Source organism: Papio anubis, chromosome X (assembly GCF_008728515.1).
Source record: "Papio anubis isolate 15944 chromosome X, Panubis1.0, whole genome shotgun sequence".
NCBI lineage: Eukaryota > Metazoa > Chordata > Mammalia > Primates > Cercopithecidae > Papio > Papio anubis.
In genome coordinates, this window is record NC_044996.1 from 90,826,805 (window position 1) to 90,854,311 (window position 27,507).

The 27,507-nt window shown below is 39.2% G+C and overlaps 1 protein-coding gene across 1 annotated transcript; it reads right to left on the minus strand.

Moving 5' to 3' along the window:
• Positions 1 to 21,061: 21,061 nt before the first annotated feature.
• On the minus strand, positions 21,062 to 26,319 carry FOXR2 (forkhead box R2). The gene has a single exon (XM_003919167.4). The coding sequence runs from the start codon at positions 23,562 to 23,564 to the stop codon at positions 22,629 to 22,631; it is 936 nt and encodes a 311-aa protein (XP_003919216.2). The 5' UTR covers positions 23,565 to 26,319; the 3' UTR covers positions 21,062 to 22,628.
• Between the last annotated feature and the right edge of the window lie 1,188 nt (positions 26,320 to 27,507).

Sequence of the window (27,507 nt, forward strand, 5' to 3'; positions counted from 1 at the left end):
CTTTGTCAGATGAGTAGATTGCAAAACTTTTCTCCCATTCTGTAGGTTGCCTGTTCACTCTGATGGTAGTTTCTTTTGCTGTGCAGAAGCTCTATAGTTTAATGAGATCCCATTTGTCAATTTTGGCTTTTGCTGCCGTTGCTTTTAACTGTTTTACTGTCACTTTGAAATGAATGGCAAAGTGCAGTTTCTCAGGCACTCATGATCCAATTCCTGTCTTAAGTGTTCAAATCTGAAAACTTTTAATTTGCATCTTTTCAACATTGAATCCTAAACGTCAAATAAAGTAAAATAAAACTTTAATGGTATTTTTTGCACGTAAAACTCGTATTCATTTATATCATAGAAAGAGAGGTGCTATAAATAATTGTGCTTATTTTACATGTTACTATTGATGAGTTGTCTGGAAAGAGTTGTCAGATCAGAAGCTTTGCTAGGTCTTCCTAAACTATTTATATTAACAACTTTACCCACAGCCTGTGTGTGGCTAAAGTTGTTAATATAAATAGTTTAGAATTGTATGCCGTATGAGAAGTTTCTAGAGATTTGTTAATGCCCTCATTCTCCATCATATTTTTCTATTTACTAGAATCCTGGTGCTTTTTCACTTGACATTATATAGCAATAGCATATTGTTATTTGTTTATTAATATATGAACCTATTCCAGACTAACTGAATCTCTTCACTTATGATTTATTAATTTTTGGTATATTCTAACTACATGTTTGGTATATTCATGGTATGTCTCAGGATTATTAGAGTTGGTATCTCAAGATGCTTTTCTCTGTAAAAATTGTTCTTTCATTTCTTATTTTTTAAATTATGGTAAAGTATACATAATATATAATTTAACATCAATCATTTTTATGTATACAGTTCAGTGACATTGAGTACATTCACATTGTTTTGCTACCATCACCGTCATCTTTTCACAGAACACTGTCTGGCAAAATTGAAACTCATACTCATTAATTAGCTTCTGTCTAGCCCCTGGCAACCACCTTTGTACTTTCTGTCTCTACGAATTTGACTTATCTAACTACACCATATAAGTGAAATCATACAGCATTTGTCCTATCCTGACTGGCTTATTGCACTCGGCATAACATCCTCAAGTTTCATCCATGTTATAGTGTGTGTCAGAATTTCCTTCTTCTTTAAGACTAAATATTATTTGATTGTTATTTATATACCACATTTAGTTTATCAATTCATTCTTTGATGAACTCTTGGTTTGCTTCTACTTCTAGACGATTGTAAATAATGCTACTATGAACATGGATATTCACATAGCTCTTTGAGTCCCTGCTTTTAGTTCTTTTTTGTGTATGTATCCAGAAGTGAAACTGCTGAAACATCTAGTAATTCTATTTTTAATTATTTGAGCAACTCCCATACTGATTTCCTCAGCAGCTATATCATTTTACATTCCTACCAACAACGTACAAGGTACCTATCAACCCATAAATTAGGTTTTAAGCCCGGCATGAGTATTTGGTATGAGCACTAGGTATTTGTCCTAGTGCTCTCTCACCCCTTGTCCCCCATCCCCTGACAGGACCTGGTGTGTGATGTTCCCCTCCCTGCGTCCATATGTTCCCATTGTACAACTCCCACTTATGAGTGAGAACATGTGGTCTTTGGTTTTCTGTTCCTGTGTTTGCTGAGAATGATGGCTTCCAGCTACATCCACTTCCCTTCGAAGTACATGAACTCATTCTTTTTCATGGCTGCATAGTATTTCATGGTGTGTATGTGCCACATTTTCTTTATCCAGTCTATCATTGATGGGCATTTGGGTTGGTTCCAAGTCTTTGCTATTGTAATTAATGCTGCAATAAACATATTTGTGCATGTGTCTTTAAAGTAGAATAATTAATATTCCTTCAGGAATATATCCATCAATAGGATTGCTGGGTTAAATGGTATTTCTGGTTGCAGATACTTGAGGAATTGTCACACCGTCTTCCAAAATGATTGAACTAATTTACACTCCCACCAACAGTGTCAAATTGTTCCTATTTTGCCACAGCATTGCCAGCATCTGTTGTTTCCTGACGTTTTAATACTTGGCATTCTAACTGGTGTGAGATGGTATCTCATGGTGGTTTTGATTTGTATTTCTCTAATGACCAGTAATAATGAGCTTTTTTTCATATGTTTGTTGGCCACATAAATGTCTTCTTTTGAGAAGTGTCTGTTCATATCCATCACCCACTTTTTGATGGTTTTTTTTTTTCTTGTAAATTTGTTTAAGTCTCTTGTAGATTCTGTATATTAGCCCTTTGTCAGATGGGTAGGTTGCAAAAATTTTCTCCCATTCTGTAGGTTGCCTGTTCACTCTGAGGGTAGTTTCCTTTGCTGTGCAGAAACTCTTTAGTTTGATTAGATCGCGTTTGTCAGTTTTGGCTTTTGTCGCCATTGCTTTTGGTGTTTTATTCATGAAGCCTTTGCCCATGCCTATGTCCTGAATGGTATTGCCTAGGTTTTCTTCTAGGGTTTTTATGGTTTTAGGATTCACATTTAAGTATTTAATTCAAGTTGAGTTAATTTTTGTATAAGGTGTAAGGAGGACATCGGTTTCTGTTATCTGTATATGGCTAGCCAGTTTTCCCAGCACCATTCATTAAATAGAGAATCCTTTCCCCATTGCTTGTTTTTGTCAGGTTTGTCAAAGATCAGATTGTTGTAGATGTGTGGTGTTATTTCTGAGACCTCTGTTCTGTTCCATTGGTCTATATAACTGCTTTGGTACCAGTACCATGCCATTTTGGTTACTGTAGCCTTGTAGTATAGTTTGAAGTCAAGTAGCATGATGCCTCCAGCTTTGTTCTTTTTGCTTAGGATTGTCTTGGTTATATGGGCTCTTTCTTGGTTTCTTAAGAAATTTAAAGGTTTTTTTTTATAATTCTGTGAAGAAAGTCAATAGTAGATCAATGGGAATAACATTGAATCTATAAATTACTTTGGGCATTATGGCCATTTTCACTATATTGATTCTTCTTATCCGTGACCATGGAGTGTTTTTCCATTTGTTTGTGTCCCATCTTATTTCCTTGAGCAGTGGTTTGTAGTTCTCCTTGAAGAGGTCCTTCACATCCCTTGTAAGTTGTATTTCTAGGTATTTTATTCCCTTTGTAGCAATTGTGAATGGGAGTTCACTCATGATTTGGCTCTCCGCTTGTCTGTTGTTGGTGTATAGGAATGCTTGTAATTTTTCCACATTGGTTTTGTATCCTGAGACTTTGCTGAAGTTGCTTATCAGCTTAAGGAGATTTTGGGCTGAGACGATGGGGTTTTCTAAATATGCAATCATGTCATCTGCAAACAGAGACAGTTTGACTTCCTCTCTTCCTATTTGAATATGCTTTATTGCTTGATCTTGCCTGATTGCCCTGGCCAGAACTTCCAATACTATCTTGAATAGTAGTGGTGAGAGAGGACATCCTTGTCTTGTGCTGGTTTTCAAAGGGAATGCTTCCTGCTTTTGCCCATTCAGTATGATATTGGGTATGGGTTTGTCATAAACAGCTCTTATTATTTTGAAATATGTCCCATCAATACTTAGTTTATTGAGAGGTTTTACGTGAAGGGATGATGAATTTTATGAAAGAACTTTATGCATCTATTGGGATCATCATGTGGTTTTTGTCATTGGTTCCGTTTGTGTGATGGATTACTTTTATTGATTTGCATATGTTGATCCATCCTTGCATCCCACGGGTGAAGCCAAATTGATCATGGTAGATAAGCTTTTTGATGTGCTGCTGGATTCGGTTCGTCAGTATTTTATTGAGGATTTTCACATCAATGTTCATCAGGAATATTGGCCTGAAATTTTCTTTTTTTGTTGTGTCTCTGCCAGATTTTGGTATCAGGATGATGCTGGCTTCATAAAATGAGTTAAGGAGGAGTCCCTCTTTTTCTGTTGTTTGGAATAGTTTCAGAAGGAATGGTACCAGCTCCTCTTTGTACCTCTGGTACAATTCGTCTGTGAATCCATCTGGTCCTGGGCATTTTTGTTGTTGTTGTTGATAGGCTATTAATTACTGCATCAATTTCAGAACTTGTTATTGGTCTATTTAGGGATTTGACTTCTTCCTGGTTTAGTCTTGGGAGAGTGTATGTGTCCAGGAATATACCCATTTCTTCTAGAATTTCTGGTTTATTTATATAGAGGTGTTTATAGTATTCTCTGATGGTAGATTGTATTTCTGTGGGATCAGTGGTGATAAACCATTTATCATTTTTATTGTGTCTATTTGATTCTTCTCTCTTTTCTTCTTTACTAGTCTGGCTGGTGGTCTATTTTCTTAACCTTTTCAAACTCCAGCTCCTAGGTTCATTGATTTTTTGAAGAGTTTTTCATGTCCCTATCTCCTTCAGTTCTGCTCTAATCTTAGTGATTTCTTATCTTCTGTTAGCTTTTGAATTTGTTTGCTCTTGCTTCTCTCTTAATTGTGATGTTCACGTGTCAATTTCAGATATTTCCAGCTTTCTGATGTGGGTATTTAGTGCTATAAATTTCCCTCTTACTGCTTTAGCCATGTCTGAGAGATTCTGGTATGTTCTCTCTTTGTTCTCATTAGTTTCAAAGAACTTCTTTATTTCTGCCTTAATTTCGTTGTTTACCCAATAGTCCTTCAGGAGCATGTTGGTCAATTTCCATGTAGTTGTGCGATTTTAAGTAAGTTTCTTAATCCTGAGTTCTAACTGTATTGCACTGTGGTCTGAGAGTCTGTTTGTTATGATTTCCATATTTTGCATTTGCTGAGAAGTGTTTTACTTCCAACTATGTGGTAAATTTTGGATTTAATGAGATGTGGTGCTGAGAAGAATGTATATTCTGTTGATTTGGGGTGGAGAATTCTGTAGATGTCTATTAGGTCCACTTGGTCCAGAGCTGAGTTCAAGTCCTGAATATCCTTGTTAATTTTCTGTCTTGTTGATCTGTCTAATATTGACAGTAAGGTGTTAAAGTCTCCAACTATTATTGTGTGGGAGTCTAAGTCTCTTCCTAGATCTCTAAGACCTTGTTTTATGAATCTGGGTGCTCCTGTATTGGATGCATATATATTTAGGATAGTTAGCTCTTCTTCTTCCATTGATGCCTTTACCATTATGTAATGCCCTTCTTTGTCTTTTTTGATGTTTGCTGTTTTAAAGCCTGCTTTATCAGAGACTAGGCTTAAACCCACTGCTTTTTTTTTTTTTTTTTTTTTTTTTTTTTTTTTTTTTTTTTTTTTTTTGCTTTCCATTTGCTTGGTAAATATTCCTCCATCTCTTTATTTTGAGGTTATGTGTGTGTTTGCATGTGAGATGGGTCTCCTGAATAAAGTACACTGATGGGTCTTGACTGTTTATTCAATTTACCAGTCTGGGACTTTTGAAATAGGGACATTTAGCCCATTTACATTTCAGGTTAATATTGTAATGTGTGAATTTGATCCTGTCATCATAATGCTAGCTGGTTATTTTGCACATTACTTGAAGCTTGTTCTTCATAATGTCAGTGGCCTTTACAATTTGGCATGCTTTTGCAGTGGCTAGTACTGGTTTTTCCTTTCCATATTTAGTGCTTCCTTCAGGAGCTCTTGTAAGGCAGGCCTAGTAGTCACAAAATCCCTCTGCACTTGCTTGTCTGTAAAGGATTTTATTTCTCCTTCACTTATGAAGCTTAGTTTGGCTGGATATGTAAATCTGGGTTGAAAATTCTTTCCTTCAAGAATGTTGAATATTGGCCCCCACTCTCTTCTGGCTTGTAGGGTTTCTGCAGAGAGATCTGCTGTTAGTCTGATGGGCTCCATTTGTAGGTAGCCTGACCTTTCTCTCCGGCTGCCATTAACATTTATTCCTTCATTTCAACCTTGGAGAATCTGATGATTATTTGTCTTGGGGATGATCTTCTCAAGGAGTATCTTAGTGGTATTTTCTGTATTTCCTGAATTTGAATGTTGGCCTGTCTTGCTTGTTTGGGGAATTTCTCCTGGATAATATCCTGAAGTGTGTTTTCCAACTTTGTTCCATTCTCCCTGTCATTTTCAGGTACATCAATCAATCATAGATTTGGTCTATTCACATATTCCCATATTTCCTGGAGGCTTTGTTCATTCCTCTTCATTCTTTTTTCTCTAATCTTTTCTTCACGCCTTATCTCAGTAAGTTAATCTTCAATATCTGATATCCTTTCTTCCACTGGATCGATTCCGCTATTGATACTTGTGTATGCTTCACGAAGTTCTCATACTGTGTTTTTTAGCTCCATCAGGACATTTATGTTCCTCTCTAAACTGGTTATTCTAGATAGCAGTTCCTGTAACCTTTTATCAATGTTCTTAGCTCCCTTGCATTGAATTAGAACATGCTCCTTTAGCTCAGAGCAGTTCGTTATTATCCAGGTTCTGAAGCCTACTCCGTCAATTTGTCAAACTGATTCTCCATCCAGTTTTGTGCCCTTGCTAGAGAGGAGTTGTGATCATTTGGAGAAGAGGCACTCTGGTTTTTGGAATTTTCAGTGTTTTTGTACTGGTTTTTCCTCATCTTCTTGAATTTATCTACCTTTGATCTTTGAGGCTGATGACCTTTGGATGCAGTTTTTTTGTGGGGGTCCTTTCTGTTGATGTTGTTGCTTTCTGTTAGTTTTTCTTCTAACGGTCAAGGCCCTTTTCTGCAGGTCTGCTACAGTTTGCTTGAGGTCCACTCCAGATGCTATTCACCTGGGTACCACCATTGGAGGCTGCAGTGCAGCAAAGATTATTGCCTGCTCCTTCCTCTGGAAGTCCATCCCAGAGGGGCACTAGTCTGATGCCAGCCGGAGCGCTTCTGTAGGAGATGTCTGTTGACCCCTGTTTGGAAGTCTCTCCCAGTCAGAAGGCACAGGAGTAGGGGATCCACTTAAGGAGGCAGTCTGTCACTTAGCAGAGCTGGTGTGCTGTGCTGGGAGAGTCCCACCTGCCAGTATTAGCCACTCTCTTTAGAGCCGGCTGGCAGGAAAGATGAAATCCGTAGAAGCTACACTCATAGCTTCCCCTTCCCCCATGTGCTCTGTCCCAGGGAACTGTGGGTTTTGTCTGTAAGCCCCTTACTGGGGCTGTTACCTTTCCTTCAGAGATGCCCTTCCCAGTGTGGAGAAATCTAGACAAGCAGTTTGGCCTAAGCCACTTTGCTGGACTGTGGTGACACTGCCCAGTCCAGTCCTACCAGCTTCCTTAGCACTGTCAGTGGAAAATCACCTACTAAAGCCTCATTAATGGCGGGTGTCCCTCCCTCCACCAAGCTCTATTTTCCCAGGTCAACTTCAGACTGCCGTGCTGGCAATGAGAATTTCAAGCCAGCGGTTCTTCGCTTGCAGTTCACCACTAGGCGAGAACACTTGGCTCCCTGGCTTCAGCCCCCTTTCCAGGGGAGTGAACGGTTCTGTCTTGCTGGGGTTCCAGGCACCACTGGAGTACAAAAAAAAAAACAACAAAAAAACAAAAAACAAAACAACAACAACAACAACAACAAAAAAAAACCCTGCAGCTCGCTCTGACCAAACAGCTGTCCCGCTTTGTGCTTGAAACCTAGGGCCCTGGTGGCATAAGGACATGAGGGAATCTCCTGATCTTCAGATTGCAAAAACCATGGGAAAAGCATAGTTACCTGGGCAGGTAGCACAGTCCCTCATGGCTTCCCTTGGCTGGGAGAGGGAGGTCTCGGGCTTCTTGTTCTTACTAGGTGAAGCGATGCCCCACCCTGCTTCTGCTCATCCTCCGTGGGTTGCACCCACTGCCTAACCAGTCCCAATGAGATGAACTGGGTACCTCAGATGAAAATGCAGAAAGCACCCGCCTTCTGTGTTGGTCTCGTTGGGAGCTGCAGAACGAAGCTGTTCCTATCTGGCCATCTTGGCCCCTCCTTTTGGGAAATGCTTTCCCCTGGACTTCAATTTGGGTATACAAGTGTGAATCTGTGCCAGAGACAAGCCCTATGTGTGCCCCTTCGTTGGTTGTAATAAGAAGTTTGCTCAGTCAACTAACCTGAAATCTCACATTTTAACACATGCTAAGGCCAAAAACCACCAGTGAAGCAAGAAAAGACCCTTCTCGACCGTGGGAAACATCTTCCAGGAGTGTCACTGGGAATAAATATGCCTCCCTTTTGTATATTACTTCTTTTTTTATTATCATTATACTTTAAGTTCTAGGGTACATGTGCATAACGTGCAGGTTTGTTACATATGTATACTTGTGCCATGTTGGTGTGCTACACCCATCAACTCGTCAGCACCCATCAACTTGTCATTTACATCACGTATAACTCCCAATGCAATCCCTCCCCCCTCCCCCCTCCCCATGATAGGCCCTGGTGTATGATGTTCCCCTTCCCGAGTCCAAGTGATCTCATTGTTCACTTCCCACCTGTGAGTGAGAACATGCGGTGTTTGGTTTTCAGCTCTTGTGATAGTTTGCTAAGAATGATGGTTTCCAGCTGCATCCATGTCCCTACAAAGGACACAAACTCATTCCTTTTTTATGGCTGCATAGTATTCCATGGTGTATATGTGCCACATTTTCTTAATCCAGTCTGCCACTGATGGACATTTGGGTTGATTCCAAGTCTTTCCTATTGTGAATAGTGCCGCAATAAACATACGTGTGCATGTGTCTTTATAGCAGCATGATTTATAATCCTTTGGGTATATCCCCAGTAATGGGATGGCTGGGTCATATGGTACATCTAGTTCTAGATCCTTGAGGAATCGCCATACTGTTTTCCATAATGGTTGAACTAGTTTCCAATCCCACCAACAGTGTAAAAGTGTTCCTATTTCTCCACATCCTCTCCAGCACCTGATGTTTCCTGACTTTTTAATGATTGCAATTCTAACTGGTATGAGATGGTACCTCATTGTGGTTTTGATTTGCATTCCTCTGATGGCCAGCGATGATGAGCATTTTTTCATGTGTCTGTTGGCTGTATGAATGTCTTCTTTTGAGAAATGTCTGTTCATATCCTTTGCCCACTTTTTGATGGGGTTGATTGTTTTTTTCTTGTAAATTTGTTTGAGTTCTTTGTAGGTTCTGGATATTAGCCCTTTGTCAGATGAGTAGATTGCAAAAATTTTCTTCCATTCTGTAGGTTGCCTGTTCACTCTGATGGTAGTTTCTTTTGCTGTGCAGAAGCTCTTTGGTTTAATGAGATCCCATTTGTCAATTTTGGCTTTTGTTGCCGTTGCTTTTGGTGTTTTCGACATGAAGTCCTTGCCCATGCCTATGTCCTGAATGGTACTACCTAGGTTTTCTTCTAGGGTTTTTATGGTATTAGGTCTAACATTTAAGTCTCTAATCCATCTTGAATTAATTTTCGTATAAGGAGTAAGGAAAGGATCCAGTTTCAGCTTTCTACTTATGGCTAGCCAATTTTCCCAGCACCATTTATTCAATAGGGAATCCTTTCCCCATTTCTTGTTTCTCTCAGGTTTGTCAAAGATCAGAAGGCTGTAGATGTGTGGTATTATTTCTGAGGACTCTGTTCTGTTCCATTGGTCTATATCTCTGTTTTGGTACCAGTACCATGCTGTTTTGGTTACTGTAGCCTTGTAGTATAGTTTGAAGTCAGGTAGCATGATGCCTCCAGCTTTGTTCTTTTGGCTTAGGATTGTCTTGGCAATGCAGGGTCTTTCTTGGTTCCATATGAACTTTAAAGCAGTTTTTTCCAATTCTGTGAAGAAAGTCATTGGTAGCTTAATGGGGATGGCATTGAATCTATAAATTACCTTGGGCAGTATGGCCATTTTCATGATACTGATTTTTCCTATCCATGAGCATGGTATGTTCTTCCATTTGTTTGTGTCCTCTTTTATTTCACTGAGCAGTGATTTAGTAGCTCTCCCTGAAGAGGTCCTTTTCATCCCTAGTAAGTTGGATTACTAGGTATTTCATTCTCTTTGAAGCAATTGTGAGTGGAAGTTCATTCATGATTTGGCCTTCTGTTTGTCTGTTACTGGTATATAAGAATGCTTGTGATTTTTGCACATTAATTTTGTATCCTGAGACTTTGTTGAAGATTCTTATCAGCTTAAGGAGATTTTGGGCTGAGACAATGGGGTTTTCTAAATATACAATCATGTCATCTGCAAACAGGGACAATTTGACTTCTTCTTTTCCTATCTGAATACCCTTGATTTCTTTCTCTTGCCTGATTGCCCTAGCCAGAACTTCCAACACTATGTTGAATAGGAGTGGTGAGAGAGGGCATCCCTGTCTTGTGCCCGTTTTCAAAGGGAATTTTTCCAGTTTTTGCCCATTCAGTATGATATTGGCTGTGGGTATGTCATAAATAGCTCTTATTATTTTGAGGTACGTTCCATCAATACCACATTTATTGAGCATTTTTAGCATGAAGGGCTGTTGAATTTTGTCAAAAGCCTTTTCTGCATCTATTGAGATAATCATGGTTCATGTCTTTGGTTCTGTTTGTATGCTGGATTATGTTTATTGATTTGTGAATGTTGAACCAGCCTTGCATCCCAGGGATGAAGCCCACTTGATCATGGTGGATAAGGTTTTTGATGTGCTGCTGAATTCGGTTTGCCAGTATTTTATTGAGGAGTTTTGCATCGATGTTCATCAGGGATGTTGGTCTAAAATTCTCTTTTTTTGTTGTGTCTCTGCCAGACTTTGGTATCAGGATGATGTTGGCCTCATAAAATGAGTTAGGGAGGATTCCCTCCTTTTCTATTGATTGAAATAGTTTCAGAAGGAATGGTACCAGCTCCTCCTTGTACCTCTGGTAGAATTCAGCTGTGAATCCATCTGGTCCTGGACTTTTTTTGGTTTGTATGCTATTAATTATTGCCTCAATTTCAGAGCCTGCTATTGGTCTATTCAGGGAATCAAGTTCTTCCTAGTTTAGTCTTGGAAGAGTGTAAGTGTCCAGGAAATTATCCATTTCTTCTAGATTTTCCAGTTTATTTGCGTAGAGGTGTTTAAAGTATTCTCTGATGGTAGTTTGCATTTCTGTGGGGTCGGTGGTGATATCCCCTTTATCATTTTTTATTGCTTCTATTTGATTCTTCTCTCTTTTCTTCTTTATTAGTCTTCCTAGCGGTCTGTCAATTTTGTTGATCTTTTCAAAAAACCAACTCCTGCATTCATTGATTTTTTGGAGGGTTTTTTATGTCTCTATCTCCTTCAGTTCTGCTCTGATCTTAGTTATTTCTTTCCTTCTGCTAGGTTTTGAATGGGTTTGCCCTTGCTTCTCTAGTTCTTTTAATTGTGATGTTAGAGTGTCAATTTTAGATCTTTCCAGCTTTCTCTTGTGGACATTTAGTGCTATAAATTTCCCTCTACACACTGCTTTAAATGTGTCCCAGAGATTCTGGTATGTTGTATCATTGTTCTCATTGGTTTCAAAGAACATCTTTATTTCTGTCTTCATTTTGTTATGTACCCAGTAGTCAATCAGGAGCCGGTTGTTTATTTTCCATGTAGATGAGCAGTTTTGATTGAGTTTCTTAGTCCTGAATTCTAGTTTGATTGCACAGTGGTCTGAGAGATCGTTTGTTATAATTTCTGTTCTTGTACATTTGCTGAGGAGTGCTTTACTTCCAATTATGTGGTCAATTTTGGAATAAGTGCGATGTGGTGCTGAGAAGAGTGTATATTCTGTTGATTTGAGGTGGAGAGTTCTATAGATGTCTATTAGGTGTGCTTGCTGCAGAGATGAGTTCAATTCCTGGATATCCTTGTTAACTTTCTGTCTCGTTGATCTGTCTAATGTTGACAGTGGAGTGTTGAAGTCTCCCATTATTATTGTATGGGAGTCTAAGTCTCTTTGTTAGTCTCTAAGGACTTGCTTTATGAATGTGGGTGCTCCTGTATTGGGTGCATATATATTTAGGATAGTTAGCTCTTCCTGTTGAATTGATCCCTTTACCATTATGTCATGGCCTTCTTTGTCTCTCTTCATCTTTGATGGTTTAAAGTCTGTTTTATCAGAGACTAGTATTGCAACCCCTGCTTTTTTTTGTTCTCCATTTTCTTGGCAGATCTTCCTCCATCCCTTTATTTTGAGCCTATGTGTATCTCTGCATGTGTGATGGGTCTCCTGAATACAGCAGACTGATGGGTCTTGACTCTTTATTCAGTTTGCCAATCTGTGTCTTTTAATTGGAGCATTTAGTCCATTTACATTTAAGGTTAATATTGTTATGTGTGAACTTGATCCTGCCATTATGATATTAACTGGTTATTTTGCTCATCAGTTGATGCAGTTTCTTCCTAGCCTCGATGGTCTTTACATTTTGGCATGTTTTTGCAATGGCTGGTACTGGTTGTTCCTTTCCATGTTTAGTGTTTCCTTCAGGGTCTCTTGTAAGGCAGGCCTAGTGGTGACAAAATCTCTAAGCATTTGCTTATCTGTAAAGGATTTTATTTCTCCTTCACTTATGAAACTTAGTTTGGCTGGATATGAAATTCTGGGTTTAAAATTCTTTTCTTTAAGAATGTTGAATATTGGCCCCCACTCTCTTCTGGCTTGTAGAGTTTCTGCCGAGAGATCTGCTGTGAGTCTGATGGGCTTCCCTTCGTGGGTAACCCGACCTTTCTCTCTGGCTGCCCTTAAGATTTTTTCCTTCATTTCAACTTTGGTGAATCTGGCAATTATGTGTCTTGGAGTTGCTCTTCTCGAGGAGTATCTTTGTGGCGTTCTCTATATTTCCTGGATTTGAATGTTGGCCTGCCCTACTAGGTTGGGGAAGTTCTCCTGGATGATATCCTGAAGAGTGTTTTCCAACTTGGTTCCATTTTCCCCCTCACTTTCAGGCACCCCAATCAGACGTAGTTTTGGTCTTTTTACATAATCCCATACTTCTTGCAGGCTTTGTTCATTTCTTTTTCTTCTTTTTTCTTTTGGTTTCTCTTCTCGCTTCATTTCATTCATTTGATCCTCAATCGCTGATACTCTTTCTTCCAGTTGATCGAGTTGGTTACTGAAGCTTGTGCATTTGTCATGTATTTCTCGTGTCATGGTTTTCATCTCTGTCACTTCGTTTATGACCTTCTCTGTATTAATTACTCTAGCTATCAATTCTTCCACTCTTTTTTCAAGATTTTTAGTTTCTTTGTGCTGGGTACATAATTCCTCCTTTAGCTCTGAGAAGTTTGATGGACTGAAGCCTTCTTCTCTCATCTCATCAAAGTCATTCTCCGTCCAGCTTTGATCTGTTACTGGCGATGAGCTGCGCTCCTTTGCAGGAGGAGATGTGCTCTTATTTTTTGAATTTCCAGCTTTTCTGCCCTGCTTTTTCCCCATCTTTGTGGTTTTATCTGCCTCTGGTCTTTGATGATGGTGATGTACTGATGGGGTTTTGGTGTAGGTGTCCTTCCTGTTTGATAGTTTTCCTTCTAACAGTCAGGACCCTCAGCTGTAAGTCTGTTGGAGATTGCTTGAGGTCCACTCCAGACCCTGTTTGCCTGGGTATCAGCAGCAGAGGCTGCAGAAGATAGAATATTGCTGAACAGGGAGTGTACCTGTCTTATTCTTGCTTTGGAAGCTTCCTCTCAGGGGTGTACTCCACCCTGTGAGGTGTGGGGTGTCAGACTGCCCCTAGTAGGGGATGTCTCCCAGTTAGGCTACTCAGGGGTCAGGGACCCACTTGAGCAGGCAGTCTGTCCCTTCTCAGATCTCAACCTCCCTGTTGGGAGATCCACTGCTCTCTTCAAAGCTGTCAGACAGAGTCGTTTGCATCTGTAGAGGTTTCTGCTACTTTTTTGTTGTTGTTGTTGTTGTTGTTTAGCTGTGCCCTGTCCCCAGAGGTGGAGTCTACAGAGACAGGCAGGTTTCCTTGAGCTGCTGTGAGCTCCACCCAGTTTGAGCTTCCCAGTGGCTTTGTTTACCTACTTAAGCCTCAGCAATGGCGGGCGCCCCTCCCCCAGCCTCACTGCTGCCTTGCGGTTAGATCGCAGACTGCTGTGCTAGCAGTGAGGGAGGCTCCGTGGGCGTGGGACCCTCCCGGCCAGGTTTAGTATGTAATCTCCTGGTGTGCCTGTTTGCTTAAAGCGCAGTATTAGGGTGGGAGTTACCCAATTTTCCAGGTATTGTGTGTCTCAGTTCCCCTGGCTAGGAAAAGGGATTCCCTTCCCCCTTGCGCTTCCCAGGTGAGGCGATGCCTCACCCTGTTTCAGCTCTGGCTGGTCGGGCTGCAGCAGCTGACCAGCACCAAATGTCTGGCACTGCTTAGTGAGATGAACCCAGTACCTCAGTTGAAAATGCAGAAATCACCGGTCTTCTGTGTTGTTCGCGCCTGTAGTTGGAGACTGGAGCTGTTCCTATTTGCCATCTTGCTCCGCCCCTCCTGTATATTACTTCTAAGAATTTAAAAAATGAATCCTACACATGTAAGGGACATATTTTGATAAAGTACTCATTAAAAAAAAAAAAAACAACCTTTAATGACATTGCTAAGATGCTCTATCTTGCTCTCTAATCTCATTTCAAAAATACAGTGTTTTTATAAAGTATGGTCCCAACAGGAGGACAATTTATGAACTTCACATCAAAAGACAATTTTTTTTCATGTTTCTATACCATTTTATTGTCATTATTATACTTTAAGTTCTAGGGTACATGTGCACAACGTGCAAGTTTATTACATACTTATACATGTGCCATACTGGTTTGCTGCACCCATTAACTTGTCATTTACATTAGTTATTTCTCCTAATGCTATCCCTCCCTCTAACCCATGCCCCATGACAGGCCCCAGGGTGTAATGTTCCTGGCTGTGTGTCTTAGTGTTCTCATTATTCAATTCCCACCTATGAGTGAGAACATGTAGCATTTGGTTTTCTGTCCTTGTGATAGTTTGCTGAGAATAATGGTTTCCAGCTTCATCCATGTCCCTGCAAAGGACATGAACTCATCGATTTTTGTGGCTGCATGGTATTCCATGGTGTATATGTGCCAGATTTTCTTAATCCACTCTATCATTGATGGACATTTGGGTTGGTTCCAAGTCTTTGCTATTGTGAGGAGTGCCACAATAAACATATGTGTACATGTGTTTTTATAGTAGCATGATTTATAATCCTTTGAGTATATACCCAGTAATGGGATCACTGAATCAAATGGTATTTCTAGTTCTAGATCCTTGAGGAATCGCCACACCATCTTCCACAATGGTTGAAATAATTTACACTCCCACCAACAGTGTAAAAGCGTTCCTATTATTCCACATCCTCTCCAGGAGCTGTTGTTTCCTGACTTTTTAGTAATCACCATTCTAACTGGTGTGAGATGGTATCACATTGTGGTTCCGATTTGCATTACTCTGATGACCAATGATGATGAAGCTGCATAAATGTCTTCTTTTGAGAAGTGTTTGTTCATGTCCTTTGCCCACTTTTTGATGGTGTTGTTTTCTTCTTGTAAATTTGTTTAAGTTCTTTGTAGATTCTGGATATTAGCCCTTTGTCAGATTGCAAAAATTTTCTCCCATTCTCTAGGTTGCCTGTTCACTCTGATGGTAGTTTCTTTTGTTGTGCAAAAACTCCTTAGTTTCATTAGGTCCCATTTGTCTATTTTGGCTTTCGTTGCCATTGCTTTTGATGTTTTAGTCATGAAGTCCGTGCCCATGCCTATGTCCTGAATGGTATTGCCTAGGTTTTCTTCTAGGGTTTTTATGGTTTTAGGTCTAACATTTAAGTCTTTAATTCATCTTGAATTAATTTTTATATTCGGTGTAAAGAAGGGATCCAGTTTCGGCTTTCTACCTATGGTTAGCCTGTTTTCCCAGCACCATTTACTAAATAGGGAATCCTTTCCCCATTTCTTGTTTTGGCCAGGTTTGTCAAAGACAGGTGGTTGTAGATGTGTGTTGTTATTTCTGAGGCCTCTGTTCTGTTACATTGGTCTCTCTGTTTTGGTACCAGTATCATGCTGTTTTGGTTACTGTAGCCTTGTAGTATAGATTGAAGTCAGGTAGCATGATGCCTCCAGCTTTGTTCTTTTTGCTTAGGATTGTCTTGGCAATGCGAGCTCTATTTTGGTTCCATATGAACTTTAAAGTAGTTTCTTCAACTTCTGTGAAGAAAGTCATTGGTAGTTTGATGGAGATGGCACTGATTCTATAAATTACCTTGGGCAGTATGGCCATTTTCAGGATATTGATTCTTCCTATCCATGAGCATGGAATGTTCTTCCATTGTTTGTGTCCTCTTTTATTTTGTTGAGCAGTGGTTTGTAGTTCTCCTTGAAGAGGTCCTTTACATCCCTTGTAAGTTAGATTCCTAGGTATTTTATTCTCTTTGTAGCAATTGTGAATGGGAGTTCACTCATGATTTGGCTGTTTATCTGTTATTGGTGTATAGGAATGCTTATGATTTTTGCACATTAATTTTGTATCCTGAGACATTGCTGAATTTGCTTATCAGCTTAAGGAGATTTTGGGGTGAGACAATGCGGTTTTCTAAGTAAACAATCATGTCATCTGCAAACAGGGACGATTTGATTTTCTCTTTTCCTTATTGAATACCTTTTATTTCCTTTTCTTCCCTGATTGCTCTGGCCAGAACTTCCAATACTATGTTGAATAGGAGTGGTGAGAGACGGCATCCCTGTCTTTTGCCAGTTTTCAAAGGGAATGACTCCAGTTTTTGCCCATTCAGTATGATATTGGCTGTGGGTTTGTCATAAATAGATCTTATTATTTTGAAATACATTCCATCACTACCTAGTTTATTGAGAGTTTTTAGCATGAAGTGCTGTTGAATTTTGTCGAAGGCCTTTTCTGTATCTATTGAGATAATCATGTGGTTTTTGTTGCTGATTCCTTTTTTGTGATGGATTATGTTTCTTGATTTGCATATGGTGAACCAGCCTTGCGTCCCAGGGAAGAACCCGACTTGATCGTGGAGGATAAGCTTTTGGATGTGCTGCTGGATTCGGCTTGCAAGTATTTTATTGAGGATTTTCGCATCGAGGTTCATCAGGAATATTGGTCTAAAATTCTTTTTTTTTTGTTTTTGTGTCTCTGCCAGGCTTTGGTATCAGGATGATGCTGGCCTCATAAAATGGGTTAGGGAGGATTCCCTCTTTTTCTATTGATTGGAATAGTTTCAGAAGGAATGGTACCAGCTCCTCTTTGTACCTCTGATAGAATTTGGCTGAAAATCTGTCTGGTCCTGGACTTTTTTTGGTTGGTAGGCTATTAATTATTGCCTCAATTTCAGAGCCTTTTATTGGTCTATTCAGTGCTTAAACTTCTTCCTGGTTTAGTCTTGGGAGAGTGTATGTGTCCAGGAATTCATCCATTTCTTCTAGATTTTCTAGTTTATTTGCATAGAGGTGTTTATAGTATTTTCTAATGGTAGTTTGTATTTCTGTGGGATTGGCGGTGATATCCCCTTTATCATTTTTTATTGCATCTATTTGATTTTTCTTTCTTTTCTTCTTTATTAGTCTTGCTAGTGGTCTATCAATTTTGTTGACCTTTTCAATGAACCAGTTCCTGGATTCATCGATTTTTGGAAGGGTTTCTTGGGTCTCTATCTCCTTCAGTTCTGCTCTGATCTTAGTTATTTCTTGCCTTCTGCTAGCTTGTGAATGTGTTTGCTCTTGCTTCTCTCGTTCTTTTAATTGTGATGTTAGGGTGTCAATTTTAGATCTTTCCTACTTTCTCTTGTGGGCATTTAGTGCTATACATTTGTCTCTACATACTACTTTAAATGTGTCCCAGAGATTCTGGTACTTTGTGTCTTTGTTCTCATTGGTTTCAAAGAACATCTTTATTTCTGCCTTCATTTTGTTATTTACCAAGCAGTCATTCTGGGGCAGGTTGTTCAGTTTCCATGTAGTTGTGTGGTTTTGAGTGAATCTCTTAATCCTGAGTTCTAATTTGATTGCACTGTGATCTGAGAGACCGTTTGTTGTGATTTCTGTTCTTTTACATTTGTTGAGGAGTGCTTTACTTCCAACTATGTGGTCAATTTTGGAATAAGTGCGATGTGGTACTGAGAAGAATGTATATTCTGTAAATTTGGGATGGAGAGTTCTATAGATGTCTATTAGATCTGCTTGGTGCAGAGCTGAGTTCAATTCCTGGATATCCTTGTTAACCTTCTGTGTCATTGATCTGTCTAATATTGACAGTGGGATGTTAAATTCTCCCATTATTATTGTGTGAGAGTCTAAGTCTCTTTGTAGGTCTCTAAGGACTTGTTTTATGAATCTGGATGCTCCTGTATTGGGTACATATATATTTAGGATAGTTAGCTCTTCCTGTTGAATTGTTCCCTTTACCATTATGTAATGGCCTTCTTTGTCTCTTTTGATCTCTGTTGGTTTAAAATCTGTTTTATCAGAGACTAGGATTGCAACCCCTGCTTTTTTTTTTTTTTTTTTTTTGCTTTCCATTTGCTTGGTAGATCTTCCTCTACCCTTTTATTTTCAGCCTATGTGTGTCTCTGCACGTGAGATGGGTCTCCTGAATACAGCACACTGAGGGGTCTTGAGTCATCAGTTAATATTGGTATGTGTGAATTTGATCCTGTCATTATGATGTTAGCTGTTTGTGTTGGCCATTAGTTGGTGCAGTTTCTTCATAGCATCGATGGTCTTTACAAATTGGCATGTTTTTGCAGTGGCTGGTACCAGTTGTTCCTTTCCGTGTTTAGTGCTTCCTTCAGGAGCTCTTGTAAGGCAGGCCTGGTGGTGACAAAATCTCTCAGCTTAGCTTGAGGCTTTGGTTGGCTGGATATGAAATTCTTGTTTGAAAACTCTTTTCTTTTAGAATGTGGCTCCCACTGTCTTCTGGCTTATAGAGTTTCTGCCTATGGTTCTGCTGTTAGTCTGATGGGCTTCCCTTTGTGGGTAACCCGACCATTTTCTCTGGCTGGCCATCAGACAGATGCAAATCAAAACCACAATGAGATACCATCTCACACCAGTTAGAATGGCAATCATTAAAAAGTCAGGAAACAACAGGTGCTGGAGAAGATGTGGAGAAATAGGAACACTTTTACACTGTTGGTGGGATTGTAAACTAGTTCAACCATTGTGGAAAACAGTATGGCGATTCCTCAAGGATCTAGAACTAGAAATACCATTTGACCCAGCCATCCCATTACCGGGTATATACCCAAAGGATTATAAATCATGCTGCCATAAAGACACATGCACACGTATGTTTATTGTGGAACTATTCACGATAGCAAAGACTTGGAATCAACCTAAATGTCCATCAGTGACAGACTGGATTAAGAATATGTGGCACATATACACCATGGAATACTTTGCAGCCATAAAAAAGGATGAGTTCATGTCCTTCATAGGGACATGGATGCAGCTGGAAACCATCATTCTCAGCAAACTATCGCAAGAACAGAAAACCAAACACCGCATGTTCTCACTCATAGGTGGGAAGTGAACAATGAGATCACTTGGACTTGGGAAGGGGAACATCACACACCGGGGCCTATTATGGGGAGGGTGTAGGGGGGAAGGATGGCACTGGGATTTATACCTTATGTAAATGACGAATTGGTGGGTGCTGACGATTTGATGGGTGCAGCACACCAACATGGCACAAGTATACATATGTAACAAACCTGCACGTTATGCACATGTACCCTAGAATTTAAAGTATAATAAAAAAAAAAAAGAAAAAAGAAAAAAAAAAAACAATGCCCACCTCATAGGGCTCATGGTGGAGATTAAAATAATCTACCCAAAGTACAGGCTGTGGAGACTTGTGTAAATAACGTTCTCAATAAATGCCTTTAATTGTAAAAACAAAACAAAACAAAAGAAAAAACATTTTTTCGTTCATTTCAACCTTGTTGAATCTGACCACTCTGTGTCTTCGGGTTACCCTTCTCATGGAGTATCTTTGTGGTGTTTTCTGTATTTCCTGAATTTGAATGTGGCCTGCCTTTCTAGGTTGGGGAAATTCTCCTGGATAATATCCTGAGGAGTGTTTTCCAACTGGTTCCATTCTCCCCGTCACTTTCAGGTACACCAATCAAATGTAGATTTGGTCTTTTCACATGAAGATAATCATTTATACAACAGTGTTAAAAATGGGACTTCTTTTCACATTGTTATAAATATGAAGTTCACCTGTTGTTTACAATTTTTAAAATATTGTATTTTCCAAATGCACACATTGTACACTTTTTGGGGATATGCTTAGTAATGCTATGTGTGATTTTTCTGGAGGTTGATAGCTTTGCTTGCAGTAGATTTTCTTTAAAAGAATGGGCAGCTACGTGCATACTTCAAAAGTATTTTCCTATTTAAAGAAGTTATATAGGTTTTGTTTGCTATCTTAATTTTAGTTGTATTCTTTGATGTTAATATATTTTGTATACTTGTATTTATAGCTGTATTGAATCATGTAGTATCAAATATTATATGTGATTTAATAGTGTTTATTTTTAGCCATTTTTTCATCATTTTAATGTTTATTTTTAGCCAGATGCAGATGTTCGGTGTCATTTATTTGCCTGTTCAGTTACAGAACCCACCTTTTAACACCTGATGTGTACATCACATGTAACAGGAAAGGTAACAATAAAATAGCAATCATTAAGAAAAAATATGGCAGAACAAACTCTATAAGCACAGCCTTATTTTCTTTTGTTATCCAGAATTCTTATGACTCTTAAGCCTCCCAGAAATTGAAAGCTGAATAAAGCAACTCAAGTTTCCTTTATTTTGCACTCCATTACAGCAATTTATAATTTTTTTAAAAAAATGTTCCTCTGAAGGTATATCTGGATCATCTGAGGTTACTGAAGAAGCACCATGTCCAGCCACTGCTTTTTTTTTCATGCCACCAGAGAGCAGAAATAAGGATCAGAAAATACTGAAAAGAGTTCAAAACTCAAAGGTACTAGGTTGCAGCAGAAAAATGCAGGTCTAGTTGTAAAAATGAAAGTTTGTCTTGTTTGAAAAATTCACAGACTAGGCATATTAGAAGTGTAGTTTGTGATAAAAATAGTCTCATTAATTTCACACCCAGCTCTTTTACTAGTAAGTGTTAATTTGGGAGAAAAATGAGAAGCAAATGGTGACTACTCATATGCAGAATATTTTATTAATTCCAAAGTATTCTGTTAACTTCGTCTTTGCCTTATGATACAGAAGTAACATTTACAATTCCTTTTCAAAAAATACTGTTTGCAAATGTTGTTTTGTGATTTAGCAAATATACAATTTTGTATGAGCTATAATAGTTCATTGAAAAAATGTAAACTTTCAAAAGAGTTACAATTATGTTGAATTAAATGCTTTTGTAACTTACAGGCATTTTTGTACCCCCATTATGAAGGTTTTGCAACTAAATTTATACCTAAAAATCTATTTTCTCCTGGATATTTTTAAATAACATTGAAGGCAAAAAGCTATTCTTAAATCTGATACACAAAAGTTTATTTGCATAGAAAAGATGTTAAAGATAATTTTGAAATTAGAAAAACAAATGCTGAAGTGTTTGTTGTTGCTGCTGGTTTGTTTCTTTGTTTGTTTGTTTGTTTTTTAGCAAAACACCACTGATGCCTCTTGGCTCCCAAAAACCCACAAGTCCAAACACCTAATAATTTTCTCTTAGTCACTCATGGTCCTCATGTATTTAAGCCACACTGAACTTCATGCTATTCCCCCAAAACACTCCATCCATTTTGTTCACATTGTTGTCTCTGTAATGCCTCTACTTCAGTTTACCTTTCCAGCAAATTTCTATTTATTCTTCAAAACTAGCTCAAAATGTATTTTTTCCAATGCTTTTAATGTCTTTCCCAGGAAGAATGTCTCCCCACTTCCATGTCAATTTCTCACATCTGTTTTATCATATTTACATTATAAATATGTCTCCCACTAGTATCCCTCAGCTTTTTATCCTCAGCATCTAAGATGGACCTTGACACATTAGCATATCTTCAATAACACCTTGAGAACTAAAAAGAATGAAAAACAAACCTTTATCATCAAAAGGCTTGGGGTTAATACAGGAATATTTCAAAGGACGTTCAACATACAAACTAAAAGTAGCTCTTCAGGATTATTTGTTAATATTGGAATTAGATGACAAAGAAACAAGGCTTAGAAGTCCAGGGCCAGAAATAGAAAAGTGAGGTTCTGAAGGATGGAATGGGTTACTTAAAAAGGAGATGTAGCTGATGAATGGTAGAGGAGGAAACTTGATTCTCCATCACAAGTCAAATTCTCTTCACATGGCACTCGAGGTTCTCCATGGCTTGGCTGCATCCTGCCTTTTATGCTTTATATTCCACTGTTCACTTTAATGTGTGAAAATACTCTCTACAAACAAAATTCCTTTCTTTCACAAAACACATCTTTCTTTCCTTAGTTTCCATGCCATTGTTTCTAGGATTTCCTTCCTTTGCTCAATATGTGGAACAACAACCACTCTCCTTGTGTGACTTTCCATGACTCTCCACCTTGATTTTAGTTCTGCCTCCCCTGTACCCACCTCTAACTTTACTTAACACCATTATTGTAACAGTAGCTAAAGACAGGCTTGGCACCCACCAGGCTGGGTAAGTTTAGAGATTAATGAATATCAGTCAGGGGATAAGTAAGCACAGCAAGGAAGGCAGTATTCCAAAAAGGGAGCAGTGGTATTTCAAAGATGAAAGAGAGAGGTCAACAACGCTGGCTGACTCATGCACTCTTGGATTCTCTCCCTTTGAGCAGAGGCTAAGGCACGAGTCCCCTCCCAAAAGCGGCGGTGCCCCTCCTTAGTGAGCTTCCAAAGGCAAGAGTGAGGTCTTGCATTATCTTCATCCTTAAGGCTGTCTGGCATCTTCTCAAAGCTGTCCAGGAAGCAGAGATTGTAATGAATGGTGCTCTTCCAGCCATCTGGAGCTGTCCAGAAAAAGGGGAAATGCTGTCGGGTGAAACTGTAGATCTCCTGCACACTGAGGCCACAGTGGGGGCTGTTTCTTAATGCTAGGGAAATAAGGTGGCTACAATTGAGAGGGGGCCGTTGCCAGGACTTCACTTGGCTGTTGATTTGCCGTAGCTTCTGACTCTGGAAGCACTTCCTTTCAGGGGACAGGAGGGAGTTGTCCTCTTGTTCCTCAGCCTCCTCTTCTGTGAGCTCAAACTCACTGGGGGAATAGATATCCTGCTTCTGTAAAAGAGACTGCTCACTGGAGGAAGATGGCAGAGACTCTACCACTTTGTCCTCTGAGCAGTTAGACTCTTCATCTTTTAATGGGGGCTGAGGGAAAGGAGAAATGCTTGTCAGATCCTCTTTTTCACTGGGCTTTGGGGCCTCCTGGCTGCCAAGGGGGCACAAGATATTGGGGTCCACCCACATCCACAGATTGGGTTCACAGTGAGGACCATCTTCATCAGGACTGGGTCTCCTCTTCTGAGGCATCTCTGGGGGCTTCATTACTCGTACTTTGTGTTTGGCAAGGATCTGCTCAGCTAAAGGGCACTGGTCTGTGGTACAAGGCAGAAATAACTCACTCCCCATGTCCCAGTCCAGCAGCCCTGGGACCTGGCCATGGAGACTGTACCAAAATTCACAATCTTTTAGTTTTAAGTCCATCTTTAGTGGAGAGATAGGTGGAGAGAGACTTCTGGAAGAACAGAGATCTAGCAGGCACTTAAAGCTGTTGTTTGGGCACCATTTTTTAATGTAGTATATCTCACCTAGGGAGCTTATCAGTAGGCCGGCTAGAAGCACTGAAGAAAGAGGCACCAATGCCTCACTGATTAGTGGTCAGACCCGGAGAAACCTCAGCTTTCTGGAACAAGGCTCAAAACATGGAGGTAATAAAAAAGAGCTTTTGAGCAGAAAAACATTTTTAGGTGGAATTCTTGAGCTTTGATTGGAAGCAGAAAGTCGCTTCGAGAGGAATCATAAACTTTGAATTATGTGCAAACTACGGTGACTTGCATAACAGGTGATCATCTGTTACATATTTAAACTCTTGATGAGTTCATTTAATGAAGGGACAAACATATATATAGATCACATTATATTTCTGAGTCTTCCTTAATGGTTTAAAAAATCATTTCATTCATCAAGTGCCTTTGGATTTCTGTTAAGCGCTTTCATATAGATGATCTCAACTGATTTTCATCACAGCCCTGCAAGATAACATGGTATTATTAACCTCATGTCACAGATATGGCAACCAAGATCTACATACACAAGTAAATATAAGAGCTAGATTCACAGCCCAGATCTTCTTTTATTTTCACTATACCCATTGCCTCTTGATCATACTCAACATACGATATACAACAGGCAGCAATATGTGCAACCTGAGTTTTATAGTAAGATGGTAACTATCAGAACATGGCTTCTATTATTCTCATACTGATACTAGAATCTAACCTTGCTGCCATTTTCAATCCTTTTCTGGGAAACAGCTGGCTTTCCTCTCTCCAGGTCACCTTCTCAGGAAATGAATTCTGAACTATATGCTGAACAGTAGGACCAAAAGTTATCCACAGTATGCAAGGTCCTGAAAGCCCCAGAGCTTCTATTTCCAATAAGTTCATGCTCAAGATATTTGTAAGAAAAACAAAATGCCAAGGTTTCCTTTAATTCAGTTTGCACAAAATCCATGTGTAAAGTACGCTATTTCATTAAAGTCATTACATAGGACTATGTTGCAAACATATCCAGCAAATGTCATTGGGAGCTATTGGAGAGGCACTTTAATCTCCATATGGTTTCCACACTCTGGTTCTCTTCTACTCTAAATGATCTTTCACACAGATGGCCTGAGTGGTCTTTCTACAGCATAAATATAAAAAATAACACAACAGTTGTACCAACTGTTAATTCTTACAGAATGCTGTAAGCACTCTATTTAACTCATAAATCTTCAAAATAATCGTATGAAGTAGGTACTCTTATTCTTCCTTTACAGAGTAAAAAACATAAGGCACAAAAAAGCCTAAGTCACAGAGTTAGTAAAGGCCAGAGCTGACTTTCAAATATAGGCAACCTGACTGCAGAACATGTGCTTTTACTCACTATACCAATCTTCTCTATTTTGGTATTATAACATAAAATCGTATAACTTAATGCAACATAAAAGGCCCTCCAAAATCACCCCTGCTTACCTTTCCAGGCTAACTTAACACCCTAGCTTTCTTGCTTCATACTTCACGTCCAAGAAATACTGAAATGCTGGGATCTTCACCACACACCGATCTTTTTCTTGTGCCTCTTTGCTCAAAAACATTCGCTTAAAATGGCTTACTACCCATTGCCTTGACTTAACAAACCTCTACTCATCTTTTAAGACTATAGAAAGCCTTCTCTAATAAAAACACTGCTTCCATCTTCCCACAGAAAATTAATGGATCTCCTTGCCAGTGGGGCACTGATCTTGGAAAAGCAGGAGATTAACCTGAAATATTTAGCTTATTATGCCAACCACAGAGAACCTGGCAGCATTTTAGTGCTCAGCAGTCTTTTATTCCTTAAATGGGGGCTCTGGTGTTACAGAATTTCTCTTCCATCTTCACCTGGGAAAGTGCTCCAATCCTTAGATATTGGCTAATAAAACCAAGTTATCACTGTGTATTGTTTCTTTAGGCCTCATTTAGAAACATTCAATATTTATGTATTGAGCATCCAGCATGTTCCAAGAAGTATGTAATAGGTCTGGCAGATGAGTAAGACACAACCCGAGAGGATATCACAGAGTAACGGGGAAAGACAGAGAAGTGAAGAGAAAGTTAAAATACACTGTGATGAGTATTAGACACTGCAATAGAAGACCATAGAGAGGAACAACTTAACCCCAGGTAATAGGAATCAAAAGGGATCCCATAGAAAATATTACTTAGGCTTAAAAGACATGTTACCCAGAAGCAGAGATATGGAGAACAGGCTAGCACATGCCAACCAGGTACACATTCAACACAGTATATGTACTATACAAAGCAAAACCCATAAAACTATATGAGTTTTAGAGTAAGATGGTAACCATCAAAAGATGGTCTCCGTTACTCTCAAACACATGTTAGAACCCAACCTTGCTTAAGTGTGCTCCAGAAAAGGAGACAGGGACATTTTGCACATGCTCTGGAAAAGTACTCAAACTCATATTTGTGGGTAGCCTGTTTCCCAGGTCCAAACCTATCCCAAGTGTTGATATAGGCAAAAATGTCAGCGATTGATGAAACCACATGTTATAAGCAAAGAATGGTACAACAACATAATAAGTTAAATTGGAAAAAGTGGTGAGAACTCATAATGACCTTAGAAAAACCTCTTTAGCATGGGCATGCTTATGCTTTCTCTGTCTCTTACACACACACACACACACACACACACACACACACACACACACACACACGCAGTCCCAATGGTATGGTTTGGCTCTGTCTCCCACCTAAATCTCATGTTGAATTGTAATCCCCAATGTTGGAGGAAGGACATGGTGGGAGGTGATTGTATCATGGGGATGAATTTCTCCCTTGCTGTTCTCATGATATTGAGTTCTCACAAGAAAAAGTCAGCAATATTAATAAACTCTCTTGTTACAATAAAAAATTCTTTCAAGAATGTGAGGAGCAGTGTTAAAAGGATGAAAAGTCACCTTAAAAGGGCTCTCACTACCAAATTGTAACTTTTTTTTTACCACATATGTTATGATTAATTGAAACTCTTTCAGTCTGCTAAATGTTATAAGTATATGATGATACTCTTAAAAATACAAAAGGTAGTTGTGGGCTGCATGCAGTGGCTCATGCCTGTAATTCCAGTGCTTTGAGAGCTCAAGGCAGGAGGGTTGCTTGGAGCCAAATGCTTGAGACCAGCCTGGGCAACACAGTGAGACTCTGCCTCTATAACATTTTTAAAAATCAGCTGTGCTTGATGGCATGCACCTGTAGCTCTAGCTACTCAGAAGGCTGAGGTGGGAAGATTGCTTCAGCCCAAGAGTTCAATGCTGCAGTGAGCTGTGATGGTACCACTACACTTCAGCCTGGTCGGTGGAATAAGACCTTTTATCTTTTTAAAAAAAAAAAAAAAAATAGGTACTTGTAATGAAAAAAATTGCCATAAGATATTTAAGATTTGTTGCTTTTATATATGAAACTGCTAAATATTCATGGGTACTTTTTTCATTTTAAGTATATGTCTTTTGTAAAGCATAGATATATACTTGTTTCTATCAATGGGCAAACAGGAAAGAATACAGGAAAAACGATGAATAAGCTATATGTGGTTCCACAAAAACAGGTACGATACCAATGACTGCTGTGTATAGTTGTATAGGTTGCATGCAGCCCAAGGGTGCCTGTGATGGTTAATACTGAATGTCAAGTTGATTGGATTGAAGGATGCAAAGTATTGATCCTGGGTGTGCCTGTGAGGGTGTTGACAAAGGAGATTAACATTTGAGTCAGTGGGCTAGGAAAGGCAGACCCACCCTTAATCTGGGTGGGCACCATCTAATCAGCTGCCAGTATGGCTAGAATATAAAGCAGGCAGAAAATCATAAAAAGACTAAACTGACCCA

Excerpts from the sequence above, each read along its gene's own strand:
- FOXR2 (XM_003919167.4), bottom strand. The coding sequence starts at position 23,564 with ATGGACTTAAAACTAAAAGATTGTGAATTTTGGTACAGTCTCCATGGC.